The 15090-nt window shown below is 43.7% G+C and overlaps 1 protein-coding gene and 1 long non-coding RNA gene across 8 annotated transcripts in view; one reads left to right on the forward strand and one right to left on the reverse strand.

Annotated features, from left to right (window-relative positions):
- Positions 1-13663, reverse strand: part of LOC140915685 (neuronal vesicle trafficking-associated protein 2-like) — a 75534-nt gene extending 61871 nt beyond the window's left edge. Inside the window, exons 1-5 of one of the 7 annotated variants that reach the window (XM_073355779.1) lie at positions 12873-13445; positions 11297-11385; positions 9739-9841; positions 7474-7523; positions 107-967 (exon numbers count right to left, since the gene is read on the reverse strand). In XM_073355779.1, the coding sequence (XP_073211880.1) occupies positions 941-967; positions 7474-7523; positions 9739-9841; positions 11297-11385; positions 12873-13308 (705 nt within the window). In that variant the 5' untranslated portion in view covers positions 13309-13445 and the 3' untranslated portion in view covers positions 107-940. Of the gene's footprint in view, positions 1-106; positions 968-7473; positions 7524-9738; positions 9842-9896; positions 10187-11296; positions 11386-12872 lie in introns of those variants that run through there. The other 6 variants (XM_073355778.1, XM_073355782.1, XM_073355780.1 and 3 more) reach the window with 6 other exon arrangements.
- Positions 12727-15090, forward strand: part of LOC140915687 (uncharacterized) — a 38025-nt gene continuing 35661 nt past the window's right edge. Inside the window, exon 1 of the long non-coding RNA XR_012160246.1 lies at positions 12727-13245. This is a non-coding gene — a long non-coding RNA (uncharacterized lncRNA). The remainder of the gene's footprint in view (positions 13246-15090) is intronic.

Consider the following 15090-nt stretch of genomic DNA (forward strand, 5'->3'; position numbering starts at 1 on the left):
ACAAAGAAAAAAGAAAAGGAGGACTTGTGGCACCTAAGAGACTAACAAATTTATTTGAGCATAAGCTTTCGTGAAAGCTTATGCTCAAATAAATTTGTTAGTCTCTAAGGTGCCACAAGTCCTCCTTTTCTTTTTGTGGATACAGACTAACACAGCTGCTACTCTGAAACCTGTCAACACACAGAAAATTTATTTTTGCGATCTCCTTAAAAAGGTTTCAACAATCAATCAAAACTCCAAGTTTAAGGTTCTATAACACAAGAAAATCACCTCATGTTACTATTAAGGGCACCCAGATAAACAATACATTTTGATTATGAAACTATCATTATGTGCCTGATGACGAATGATGAGGCAGAGAGGATTCACCTGGATTCTTATTTGAAATAATTGCTGAGATTCATGTATCAATGGATGAATGAACAGAAGGGTGATTGTATGTTGTTTTAATATAATAAAATAAAAAATATTTAAATCAATAGAATGAAAGTGGTTCATTCATTTTAGACAGAGATATCTTGTATGAAATTTTATTTTACTAAACACAAGTTTGTTAACAATTCTGACAAGCTGCTGATTATACAACATATATATTCATAATATAATTAACATAAAATATTACTGTTCTTTTGAATGCAAACCATCACACTATAATATTAATTAAAAAGCCTTCAAAAATTAACAATGACTAAGTGATGTATTATGCTTAATAAGGATTTCTACAAAACAATACTCTGTAACTGAAAAGTTTAATTGAACCCATATTAAAATGTAGCTCTCAAGCGAAAATGCTAGACAGACAAACTATATAGACTCTGATCCACCGCTCACTGAAATCATTTTCAGTCTTTTCATTAATGTCAGATGGGTGTTAGATCAGATCTAAAATGAACACTAATTCAATGCAACACTTGAAACTGAATCTTCGTTTACTTCTTTGCTACACCCATCCAAAGATGGACTCATTCTAAAGAAAAAAAGATGACAAAACTGAAGCAATTTCTTTGAATATAAAAATACATGCAACAGTTAGATTAGTTATATAGTACATGACAAAGGCTAAAGGATTTTTTCAGATTCCTTTAATTTACACTTGAGAATTCTAAAAATGCTACAGTTCAATAAAAAGACTTATCACATACATATTCGCAAAAAGAAAAGGAGTACTTGTGGCACCTTAGAGACTAACCAATTTATTTGAGCATAAGCTTTCATGAGCTACAGCTCACTTCATCGGATGCATCACGAAAGCTTATGCTCAAATAAATTGGTTAGTCTCTAAGGTGCCACAAGTACTCCTTTTCTTTTTGCGAATACAGACTAACATGGCTGCTACTCTGAAACACATACATATTGGTTCTGATCCCTAGCCCCATTAAGTCTCATTTGCAATGCTACAGCGGTACAAAGCAGATTTAAGTATGGTTTAAGTGGCCTGCTGATGTCTCCCCAGGTATTAAAATCCTTCAGTACTATATAACCAGCATAGCTGTCCCTATACTTCACTCTTTCACAGCCCGCAGACTAAGGGTTGTGTTTGGGGAAACATAGCCCTGGTCTACACTAGGACTTTAGGTCAAATTTAGCAACGTTAAATCGATTTAAACCTGCACCCGTCCACACAGTGAAGCCCTTTATTTCGACTTAAAGGGCTCTTAAAATCGATTTCCTTACTCCACCCCTGACAAGTGGATTAGCGCTTAAATCGACGTTCCCAGCTCGAATTTGGGGTACTGTGGACACAATTCGATGGTATTGGCCTCCGGGAGCTATCCCAGAGTGCTCCATTATGACCGCTCTGGACAGCACTCTCAACTCAGATGCACTGGCCAGGTAGACAGGAAAAGAACCGCAAACTTTTGAATCTCATTTCCTGTTTGGCCAGCGTGGCAAGCTGCAGGTGACCATGCAGAGCTCATCAGCACAGGTGACCATGATGGAGTCCCAGAATCGCAAAAGAGCTCCAGCATGGACCGAACGGGAGGTACGGGATCTGATCGCTGTTTGGGGAGAGGAATCCGTGCTATCAGAACTCCGTTCCAGTTTTCGAAATGCCAAAACCTTTGTGAAAATCTCCCAGGGCATGAAGGACAGAGGCCATAACAGGGACCCGAAGCAGTGCCGTGTGAAACTGAAGGAGCTGAGGCAAGCCTACCAGAAAACCAGAGAGGCGAACAGCCGCTCTGGGTCAGAGCCCCAAACATGCCGCTTCTATGATGAGCTGCATGCCATTTTAGGGGGTTCAGCCACCACTACCCCAGCCGTGTTGTTTGACTCCTCCAATGGAGATGGAGGCAATACGGAAGCAGGTTTTGGGGACGAAGAAGATGAGGAGGAGGAGGAGGTTGTAGATAGCTCACAGCAAGCAAGTGGAGAAACCCGTTTTCCCGACAGCCAGGAACTGTTTCTCACCCTAGACCTGGAGCCAGTACCCCCCGAACCCACCCAAGGCTGCCTCCTGGACCCAGCAGGCGGAGAAGGGACCTCTGGTGAGTGTACCTTTTAAAATGCTATACATGGTTTAAAAGCAAGCATGTGAAAGGATTACTTTGCCCTGGCATTTGCGGTTCTCCTAGATGTAGTCCTAAAGCCTTTGCAAAAGGTTTCTGGGGAGGGCAGCCTTATTTCGTCCTTCATGGTAGGACACTTTACCACTCCAGGCCAGTAACACGTACTCGGGAATCATTGTAGAACAAAGCATTGCAGTGTATGTTTGCTGGCATTCAACCAAAATCCGTTCTTTATCTCTCTGTGTTATCCTCAGGAGAGTGAGATATAATTCATGGTCACCTGGTTGAAATAGGGTGCTTTTCTTCAGGGACACTCAGTATAGCCCATTCCTGCTGGGCTGTTTGCCTGTGGCTAAACAGAAATGTTCGCCGCTGTTAGCCACAGGGAGGGGGGAAGGTTGAGGGGGTAGTCACGCGGTGGGAGGAGGCAAAATGCGACCTTGTAACGAAAGCACATGTGCTATGTATGTAATGTTAACAGCAAGGTTTACCCTGAAAGAGTGTAGCGACTGTTTTATAAAATGTGTCTTTTTAAATACCGCTGTCCCTTTTTTTTTCTCCACCAGCTGCATGTGTTTCAATGATCACAGGATCTTCTCCTTCCCAGAGGCTAGTGAAGCTTAGAAAGAAAAAAAAACACACTCGCGATGAAATGTTCTCCGAGCTCATGCTGTCCTCCCACACTGACAGAGCACAGACGAATGCGTGGAGGCAAATAATGTCAGAGTGCAGGAAAGCACAAAATGACCGGGAGGAGAGGTGGAGGGCTGAAGAGAGTAAGTGGCGGGCTGAAGAGAGTAAGTGGCGGGCTGAAGACAGGGCTGAAGCTCAAATGTGGCGGCAGCGTGATGAGAGGAGGCAGGATTCAATGCTGAGGCTGCTGCAGGACCAAACCAGAATGCTCCAGTGTATGGTTGAGCTGCAGCAAAGGCAGCTGGAGCACAGACTGCCACTGCTGCCCCTCTGTAACCAACCGCCCTCCTCCCCAAGTTCCATAGCCTCCACACCCAGATGCCCAAGAACGCGGTGGGGGGGCCTCCGGCCAACCAGCCACTCCACCACAGAGGATTGCCCAAAAAAAAGAAGGCTGTCATTCAATAAATTTTAAAGTTGTAAACTTTTAAAGTGCTGTGCTTAAAGTGCTGTGTGGCATTTTCCTTCCCTCCTCCACCACCCCTCCTGGGATACCTTGGTAGTCATCTCCCTATTTGTGTGATGAATGAATAACGAATGCATGAATGTGAAGCAGCAATGACTTTATTGCCTCTGCAAGCGGTGATTAAAGGGAGGAGGGGAGGGTGGTTAGCTTACAGGGAAGTAGAGTGAACCAAGGGGCGGGGGGTTTCATCAAGGAGAAACAAACAGAACTTTCACACTGTAGCCTGGCCAGTCATGAAACTGGTTTTCAAAGCTTCTCTGATGCGTACCGCGCCCTCCTGTGCTCTTCTAACCGCCCTGGTGTCTGGCTGCGCGTAACCAGCAGCTAGGCGATTTGCCTCAGCCTCCCACCCCGCCATAAACGTCTCCCCCTTACTCTCACAGATATTGTGGAGCACACAGCAAGCAGTAATAACAGTGGGAATATTGGTTTCGCTGAGGTCTAAGCGAGTCAGTAAACTGCGCCAGCGCGCCTTTAAACGTCCAAATGCACATTCTACCACCATTCTGCACTTGCTCAGCCTGTAGTTGAACAGCTCCTGACGACTGTCCAGGCTGCCTGTGTACGGCTTCATAAGCCATGGCATTAAGGGGTAGGCTGGGTCCCCAAGGATACATATAGGCATTTCAACATCCCCAACAGTTATTTTCTGGTCTGGGAAGAAAGTCCCTTCCTGCAGCTTTTGAAACAGACCAGAGTTCCTGAAGATGCGAGCATCATGCACCTTTCCCGGCCATCCCACGTTGATGTTGGTGAAACGTCCCTTGTGATCCACCAGAGCTTGCAGCACTATCGAAAAGTACCCCTTGCGGTTTATGTACTCGCCGGCTTGGTGCTCCGGTGGCAAGATAGGGATATGGGTTCCGTCTATAGACCCACCACAGTTAGGGAATCCCATTGCAGCAAAGCCATCCACTATGACCTGCACATTTCCCAGGGTCACTACCCTTGATATCAGCAGATCTTTGATTGCATGAGCTACTTGCATCACAGCAGCCCCCACAGTAGATTTGCCCACTCCAAATTGATTCCCAACTGACCGGTAGCTGTCTGGCGTTGCAAGCTTCCACAGGGCTATCGCCACTCGCTTCTCAACTGTGAGGGCTGCTCTCATCCTGGTATTCATGCGCTTCAGGGCAGGGGAAAGCAAGTCACAAAGTTCCATGAAAGTGCCCTTACGCATGCGAAAGTTTTGCAGCCACTGGGAATCGTCCCAGACCTGCAACACTATGCGGTCCCACCAGTCTGTGCTTGTTTCCCGAGCCCAGAATCGGCGTTCCACAGCATGAACCTGCCCCATTAGCACCATGATGCATGCATTGGCAGGGCCCATGCTTTCAGAGAAATCTGTGTCCATGTCCTGATCACTCACGGGACCGCGCTGACGTTGCCTCCTCGCCCGGTATCGCGTTGCCATGTTCTGGTGCTGCATATACTGCTGGATAATGCGTGTGGTGGTTGATGTGCTCCTAATTGCCAAAATGAGCTCAGCGGCCTCCATGCTTGCCTTGGTATGGCGTCCGCACAGAAAAAAGGCGCGGAACGATTGTCTGCCGTTGCTCTGACGGAGGGAGGGGCGACTGACGACACGGCTTACAGGGTTGGCTTCAGGGAGCTAAAATCAACAAATGGTGTGCCTGTACATCAAGGAGTATTTCAGGCAGGACTGCACGGAGGGTTCCAATAAGAAATGGTGCACCAAAGTTATCGTTGTTATTGGAACAAGGAGGTTAGCCTGGCCTCTGATTGATACATGGCTAGATTAACCTCGCTGCGCCTTCTCTGTGACTGACTGCAGTGTGATCTAGACAGGGGAGGAGGAAAATGAGTACAAAACAAATCTGGTCTATTTCTTGTTCTGACCCACTCCATCTATCCTTTACATCTTTGGCTGGCAGCAGACGGTGCAGAAGGACTGCATGCCATCCACATCTCATGGCTGCTTGGCAGAAGATGGTACAGTACGACTGCTAGCCATCTTCATCTCTTGCCTGCCTGGCATAAGATGGTACAATACGACTGCTAGCAATCCTCATCTCTTGCCTGCCTGGCAGAAGATGATACAGTACGACTGCTAGCAGTCCGTATCGCCTGCCCGCTCACCATAAGACGGTTCAATAGGACTGCAGGACTAAAGAGAATGACCTGGTCAAGTCACTCCAAATTTAGTCCCTGCGCCCATGTCTGCCCAGGCGCTCCCAGCCGACGTGGCCAGGAGCACCTCGGACACGACGAGGACGACTACCAGTCGTATTGCACCGTCTGCTGCCAGAAGGCAATGGGTTGCTGCTACTGTGCAGCAAAGCCGTACCGCGTCTGCCAGCACCCAGGAGACATAGGGTGACAGTTACCTGAGCGGGCTCCATGCTTGCCGTGGTATGGCGTCTGCACAGGTAACTCAGGAAAAAAGGCGCGAAATGATTGTCTGCCCTTGCTTTCACGGGGGGAGGGAGGGTGGGAACGGGGTCCTGACGATATGTACCCAGAACCACCCGCGACAATGTTTTAGCCCCATCAGGCATTGGGATATCAACCCAGAATTCCAATGGGCAGCGGAGACTGCGGGAACTGTGGGATAGCTACCCACAGTGCAACGCTCCGGAAGTCGACGCTTGCCTCGGTACTGTGGAAGCGCTCCGCCGAGTTAATGCACTTAATGCACTTAGAGCATTTTCTGTGGGGACACACACACTCGAATATATAAAACCGATTTCAAAAAAACCGACTTCTATAAATTCGACCTAATTTCGTAGTGTAGACATACCCATAGCATGGTCGGAATGCTGCTGTGCTCCTGTAATCATTGGCTAGTGGAATGGCCCCTTGAAGCTATTACAGACAGATGCAAATTAGAACAACTCTGAGGCTGCTCAAAGTTACAGCACAATCAAACTGACCTCTGGGCATTGCCGGGATTAAGAATGGATTATTAGAGGGTGTAATGATATGGATCAAGTCATTGTGCACCCCCTCCAATCAGATCCTGCACTACACAGAGGTAGATCAGACCAACGGTCTAGTCCACTGTGTTTAGAATTAAATCTATTTAACTGATGGCCCGAACATTATGACTAAAACAAACATTCATCTTCATATGACACTACACTTACGTTATTCAGAATACTATGGCATTTGAGAATGTTTAACTTTTATATTTATATACCAAGTAACTCCTTGAAGAGACATCTCATATTAATTTAGTGAGCCTAAATATGTAAAACAAAATAATTCCAAACTGTATACAATTCTGGCCTCTGCACTTCAGTTATCTATTTACAAATATGTGCTTCAGCAGATCTTTAAAAGTACAATGACCCATATTTATTAAAACATGTTATAGCTAACTCTTTATTGGTGCACTAAAGAAGAAAAAGCTCAATGAAACCTTTCCCATGCTCCTGCACAGGGGCATCTATAAACAGCATCAAAGAGCTGGGAGGCTGCAAGCACCGCCAGCAAACTAGAAGTCCCAGAGAGGGTTTGAGCAAAACGGATCACAGCCATTGTCTCACACACACACTGGCAGAAATGAACCAGGCAGTAAAAGGTATAGCAAAAATTGCTTCCCAGTCTTTCAGAAGTATAAAGTACTGCTGCTGATGGTGGCTGATGCTCGTACTCCTCTTCTCAAGCATGGTTTAGACCCTTAAAAGCCATATTTGAGCTTTATATTAAATGACTACGGTATTTTATAAAAATATCATGCTTTTGTATCTTTCAACAATATCTTTATGCATATATTTTGATTTTACTAAAAACTTATTTTGCCATTTGAACTTGTTTGGCGTTTGACTGACTACTTACTCTGTCCATGCATGAAGCCTCATTCTGTGAGCTTTGGTTCACATCACTGCCTGTGGAAGAATACAATGTGTAGGCACAGTGACATCATTTTCATTTGTACTGTATCTGATTTTGATTGCTAGTTTTCCACTGAAGAAATATGTAGCATTAAAACTGCAACAGACTTTCATCTTCCAATAAAACTATCCACAGAGATAATAAAATGCAAGATTAATTTGCTAGTTGTATTAATCTAGTTTAAAAAATTGTAAAGCACAACTGAAATTGATTCAGAGTTGATATTTTAATGTATTTTTGCTATTTGTTTAATGAAAAAGTTAGATCAATAGGAGACTTATCACCTTAAGGCAATACTGTGCAAAATCTGCTAGTTAAAAAGGAGGTGTTAGGGTTAAGGAATTTCAGCTAAATATGGCTTAATGAGAATCACAATTAAAGCTAAAGAAAAATGAGTTGCAATTAGGACTGAGGATAACATAAAGTTTGTTTCAGTGGATGCAAATTAAACCTAAAGATAAATGATGTTATCTAACCCCAGATGATAAAAGAGACAGGCAACTGAAAACACAGTTGAGAAGTAAACAGCCCATGTCCATTCATTCCTGAAATAAACACAAGCCTCTTGGGAAAGCTCATCGAACCACCCCCTTAACAAATGGAAGACTAAACTAGCAGCCATAATTTTAAAAGGCTCTAAATCCTAACAAGCGAATGTATCCCAAACAATAACAAAGCTCTCTGGTTTGTTGCCAGACTTTGAGAGAATTGCCTTGGATCTTTCTCTAACATATGACTTCCTCCCGAAGCTCTACTACACGCTCTATTTCTCCTTCTCCCTGGTTATGTAAGACATCTTTTTAAAAAAATTAAACTAGGGAAGTTATTTTTCTTGCATAAATGCCAAATCCTTCGGCCCAAATAAGGGCTGTGCAAATGAACCCCCAGAATGATTCAGGGGTGCAAGGAGGGCCAAGGAAAAGCTATGTATGGGGTCCACAGTTTTCACATGCTGAGGAGCACTGCTTTACATTGGCTTCGATAGCAAGTCTACAGAAGAGGATTGTGGAGAGGTCACAGACATGGCCAGTGGAACAACAATAAATATCTTCCAGCCAAACCCCCTCCCACAGAAAGGGAATCCAAAAGCCTGAAAAAAGGATTCTATGCCTGACCTCTGTCAAACTCCCATATTCAATGCCCACTTACATGTGTTTGCAAAGAGGAGAGACAGTGGGCATAAGTCAAATACAATAAATATACAACTGTAGGATTGTATACATTCCATTCATGCAAACAAGTAAGCAGACACAACAAGTCTTACCACATAAATGGTAAGGCAGCATTTTATATTGAGTACAGTCTTATGGAAGCATTTTGGAACCACGTATGTGTAAAATTCATATAGGTAAAATATACAAAGGTTTACTAACAAAAGTCACTAACAATGGCTTACAACTATTTTAGTATATACCCTGTCCTCCCAGCATGAGAAAAACTTCTATTAATACTAATGTGAGCTAAGCAGACACGGAGAGAATATGCTACTTTTAATTTAACTGATAATATTTAATGGATTGGTAAATTCTTTCCTAAAACTAATCAAATTGCCAAGCCAGAAATTCCAATTTTGTTTGTAAGCATATACTGTAGTACCTTAAATTGTAGTAGTAGCTACAACAACTCTAACTGCAGTTGCATCTATTCCGTGTGTCAGCTTTAATTCCTGTATCATTTTACACTAATGAAATAGCTGTGGTCAGGCCACAACTTGAGGATTAATTTTGTTAGTTATGTTAAATTAGGTTACAATTCACATTTGTGGGAACTAATTTATGACTTACATGAAGTCAAACTATTTCCAATTTTATACTGTAGGTGAAAAAAATTATTCATCTTCAAGTATTTCCCTTAACTAGTACAGGCATCTGTGAACAATACTTTCATTACATATTTTACATGGTCAGAAAAATGTCCAGACTCCACTTGCTTTTATGTTCATGTTTTTCATATTCTACAGTGTAGTAAAGAGCTACTGCCACCACCCCCTTCCAATTACCCGCACTTACTACAAGACTCTCAACGGAACCAGAGGGCAGTTCAAACACAGGTAACAATGACCAAGTATGCAATAAAATCCATGAGTTGTGAAAGCATATCACCCAAAAGTAACTTAATAGACCCCAAATCTGGAGCTCTTAAGTCAATGCATATGTATTAAGAACCTATTTGTATTTGCTAATGTAATGTTATTGGTTCATTACCTACCTTCAGTATTAAACTGACTGCAAGTCAACAGTCTGCCTCTAAACTTTTCATTTTCTTCAAGCATTTTTGAAATTACTTTCAACACTCCATGAAAGACTTCAGACTAAAAATAAAGGAAGAACATTCTCAATGAACAGTGTCAAAAAGTTTGTTTTAAAAATCTCCTCTTAAATAGGATTTTGAATTGTCCAGCACTGAACATTCAAGGGTAGTCAATCTGCTTTGTTTGCAACTCTAGTAATTAACTAGATGTCTGAACATAAACCACATTTATTTTACAAGTCTAAAATCAGTGTTTGGATTATTCCTCCATATTTTTCATTCACCTTCTTCCCTGGATCTCTCATTACCCAGCACCTGTGATCCTGTCCTTCCAGAGGAGGAGAACTGGATGTGACTCCCTCTGGGGCCATTAAAGTCTCTTCAGGGTCAGCCAGAAGGGGAATACCTGAGAGAGATGCAAGATGATCCTTTTCCCCAGGGGTCAAGCACATTCCCTTCCAGTCCCTTGCCTGCAGTGCAATTTAGACCTAGCACTCAGATTCCAGCATGGCAATGACCTGACCTGTTCTATCAATATTAATTACTTTTATGTTATCTACTGACCTTTTCAGTTGAAAAACGTAAAAAATTCCCTCTGTAACTGGCACACTTCAAACTGCCATCATAAATACCAAAACTGAAGCACTAGCAAATTCAGATATGCTAACACATCAAAAATAGGAGATTACAGGATTTACATTGCTATAACATGCCAAAGTTATGGTGATATCTGGACCATCCACTGTGAAACTAGTATAAATCTAATAATTTCTTCTTCATTAAGCTTCAGTGCTAAAATGTAAAATACATTCCTTGTTCTTCTTGGAGACTATTTAATGAGCTAGAAAAGACAGTGTAGCAAGTGTTAGCTGCACCTCTGAAGTCAGTTGTTTTCTCCTTGTTTTAAATCATGTATCGATGACATTACTGTATTATATTATATCTGGGTACTTGTATCTCACGTATGGTAAATCTCATGAGTTATCATTGTAAAAAATGTGTCTTTTTAACTTCAAGCATTGGGTGAACTATTCAATAGTACCAGAAATACATTTGTGACACAGAATGTAATTTTGTATTTCTATTAATATAAAATTAATAGCCAAATGTTGCTCTCACTTATCTGTTCCCTAAGCAACCCCATTACCTAAAATATGTAAGTAGGGACAGAATTTGGCCTTTATGGGCTTAATCCAGCAAGGTGTGGTGCATTCTGACCCTGACCCATCAAAGCATTGCTGGGTTAGTCATTTAAATCAAAGGAACTACTGGTGTTCAAGTTAAGCACATGCTGAAGTGCTTTGCTGGACTGGGGCCAGAATTCTCAGATCTTGCAGGTTCAAACTCTAAAGGGGTGAAGATAATACTATTTTTCATTCCTGTAAGTGAAACTTCCTATAACATCCTTTTGCATCTCTCACACACACTCTTTCTTACACACACACACACAGCGCAAGCAGGAGTTTATCTTCTAAAATGCTAACACTTTCGTTCACTTTAGTCCCATATTTTATACCTTTTCCTTTTTCTGTTTTGTTACTTTATTAACAACTTTAGAAGTGAAAGGGAATCCAAACTTATCAGCCTGATTCATTTGAAGACCACCTACAAGAAAAATTAAAATTAAAGAGCTTGAATGTATCCAACTAGTGGGGATTCTCCATCCTTCCATGTTAAACAGTATTCATTTCGAGCACTGGCAGCCTGTGAGATATCAGACTTTCATATCACATAATTCTGATTATCACCTTGTTTTTTCTTCCGTTACAATTATTAGTGTCTGATATCTCAAACTGCTTAAATCAGAGATTAATACTCTATAACAATTGAAAGTGTAGACATTAGGCATTCAGGTGACATACCATTGGTTTCTAGTTCTCATTTTTCTTGATAGTATCCACTAAAATCCTGTTTGAGCTGAAGTGAAGATGGTAATCAGTACTGTGATTCTGAAGTCTGATATCTCGCTTGCTCCTAGTACTAAAACTATTTTGGCATACCAGTACTAATATATTCAATGAAGATTTCACCTTTGTACTCAACCTAATTTGAGCTTTCTCACAAATTCTATTAACTGCTCTTACTGTTGATAAGTGATAGCAAATAATAACTACATAATAAACTAGTAGAACTGTTGTCTTTATTTCTGAAATACAAAGTAATGGATAATCTGGATCTATCATCCTTAAAGGTTTTTAAAAAATGTTTACAAGGACATTGTAAAACTTCCTAGGGTTAACAGTTCTGTAAAATGAAGAAACAGCCTCCCAGTTTTCCCCAGAATCTCCTTCAAGGTCCAAGCTCTTATCTTGAGAGCTGAGACAAGTTCTCAATTTTCATTCCATTTTATTTTGTGCAGCACAACTGATCTTTTTAGCAACACATCAGGAAAAGTTTCTGAAAGTGAAAAACTACCTTCTTTATTTTAAAAAAAGCAAATAAAGGGACACCTATCCCCATCTCATTTGGGCCCAGACACAAAGAAAAAGAACACTGAGACATGCATGGACGTGAGCTTAAGTATTCCAAAGGCACTATTCACTCTGGGGTCTACCAAGCAAGGTCAGAGAGGATCCAGGAGCTGAAGACAGATCACACCAACTCCTAGGGGTGGATGTCAGTGACTCTGCTTCCCGTTCTACTGGGTGAGGAATGTGGAAGGCTGAACAGCGAGAGGACAAAGCTGCCTTCACCCCTGACTGGGGGAGGGAGCTTCGCCATTCACCAGTGTATTGGGTCTGGAGCAAAAGTGCTTTGGGCGTTTGTCACTTTCCATTCACCTGCCAAGGAAGTTATTCATTCTCCCTCCCACCCCACAGCACCAAGTTTTGTTGCTCCTGGCGCAGGGTGAGGGTCCCTTCGTGTGTTGTGTGGAAGGGCGGTTACCAGCCATGCAACGGGGTGGGGGATGCCGGCACCGCCTGGCTCAGCCAAAGAGCCCGACGTGAGGAGGCGATTAGCCTCATCGCCACGTAACTAAGAGAGGGGGCTCGAGTCAGCCCCTGCGGCTGGGCCCCTAGGGGACGTCCCACTGGGGCAGCGCCCACTGGGCACCTGCGCTCAGCCCATCCCTTCTCCAGGGTGGCGCGTACCGTATCTCTGTCCGCCGGGCGCCTGCACGCTGCCGCCGGCTCTGCTCTGTGTGCACCGCAGCCCCGGCCCGCTCTCCCGGAGACTGCGGGCTCCCCCGGCCTGGCCACCCCGGCTCGGTCCCTGGGTGGCAGCACACGAGCCAGCTCCCTTGGGACCGGTGCTAGGCGGGACCGGGAACCAGGGGCTTCCGCGACCTTCCCTAGGAGCGGCAGCCGCCTCGCCCCGCAGCCCCCCACCAGCCGCCCCCTGCCTCCGGCTCAGACCGGAAGGAGAGGACATCTCTCGATCTACGACACCGGAAGCAGCGGCCTTCTCCTCACGGCGCCAGCGGCCGCGGGGACCGCCGCCATATTGGATCACGGAGCCGCAGCGGTGGGTGCCGAAGCTGTTCACGTAAACTACCCGCATGCGCTCCCGGCCAGGGCGGGGCTTCATCCTTGAGGGATAGCGAGGCGGGGGCGCTCGCTCTTCTCACGGGCGACTCGGGGACAGCTCTCGGCCAAACCAACCGCGAAGGGCGTGCGAGAGACCATTAGGGGGAGAGGGACCCGCTTGGAAGAGCTCCTTGGGTGTGGGAGCGAGACCTGATTGGGAGAGACCACTGGGATTGGGGGGGGGAGAGGCCGCGGGCATTGGGAGGGGGTGACTCGCTTAGAAGAACCCACTGGGAATTGGGCGGGGAGGGGTGAGACCATTGGGACTGGTAGAGGTAGTGTCCCATTCAGAGGGGGAAGCGGGAATCCCGGGGAGTCCATTAAAAATGGAGGGATGGGCCCTGGGAAAGCCCATTCACATGGGCGGGGAGAGGCAGGGTGGCTATACTGTGCACTTACCTGCGGTTTTAATAGCTGCTGCCTGGGATGAGCCAGGTCTCAGCTCAGTGTCCTGCAGCAGCTGGCAGTAGGACATGGTGAACTGGAGTCTGTACTGTGCTCCTGGGGGGACTGGAGAATCAGCTTATCAGTTGTATACAGGACTCACAATGCCAAGTTCTGTGCTATGGCTTGCAGAGTCACAAGCCAATAAACCATTTTCTTAACTGTACATGGGTAACAGATTTGTTAGCATGTAATAATAGGTCATTGTTAAATCACGGTGACTAAGGGAAGAATTCAGTACAAGCAGTATTGCAAAACTGCCATGAAAACTTGACAGAGCAGCAACAAAATCCACTCACCCACCTTTGCCATGATGCTGCTGTGGATGGAAAAGCTAGACATAATTTACTCACTTGTCAGAATATCGCCCACCCTGCTAGAATCAGATTCTGCAAGGTTGAATCTGATCCATGTTATTTAAGGCTTTGTTCAAAGTTTATCACCACCTCAAGTCTGGTTCTTATGTTACCACCACCTGGAGACATACTGATTTATTTTATGTATATACTTTGATTTAACACGGTATCAACTGACATCTTTTTGCTGTGGGTGCTTTTATAGAATGTTAAAATTCATCAGTATAATCCAATAAACTTGACCCTAGCCTGCTGTGATTGTTAATTAGTGCAAAGTTTTCACTGGCCTTAGCTACATGTGTAAATACAGATTTAACCAGTGTGTGTACATTTCTGCCCAAATTTGTATTTTAAATTGTGGTGTTCGCAGTGCAACCATCGTCAAAAGGTTGTATGATGTAGTATTGAGAAGATCCCCATTTGATTCTGAATCTGTTACATTTGAAAATGTTCTTATATGCAGATGTGGGTTTTGCCACTTATCAGACTTTTCCAGAACAGATGGGATTTTCAACAGCACATAAAAGCACAATCCCATTGACTTTTGCTTAGTCACGTAAGCATTTTGAAAATACCAATGAATATTATTTCTTAGACAGTTGAAGCAGTTAATTGGTCGCAAGAACAGAAAAATTACAAGTTAAACTGAACAAATATTGGGTAGACTCTTCCCATAGTATTTTTAATGTGACATGAGACTTACAATGTAAAATATAGGAGTACTTGTGGCACCTTAGAGACTAACAAATTTATTTGAGCATAAGCTTTCATGAGCTACAGCTCACTTCCGAAAGCTTATGCTCAAATAAATTTGTTAGTCTCTAAGGTGCCACAAGTACTCCTTTTCTTTTTGCGAATACAGACTAACAGGGCTGCTACTCTGAAACCAATGTAATATATGTTGAAAATGTATTGGTTTTTCTTGCAGCCTGATCCAAGGCCCAGTGAAATTAAAGGTCATTATATTGACTTCAGTGGATTTT

Source organism: Lepidochelys kempii, chromosome 8 (genome assembly GCF_965140265.1).
Source record: "Lepidochelys kempii isolate rLepKem1 chromosome 8, rLepKem1.hap2, whole genome shotgun sequence".
In the NCBI taxonomy this organism is placed as follows: Eukaryota; Metazoa; Chordata; order Testudines; family Cheloniidae; genus Lepidochelys; species Lepidochelys kempii.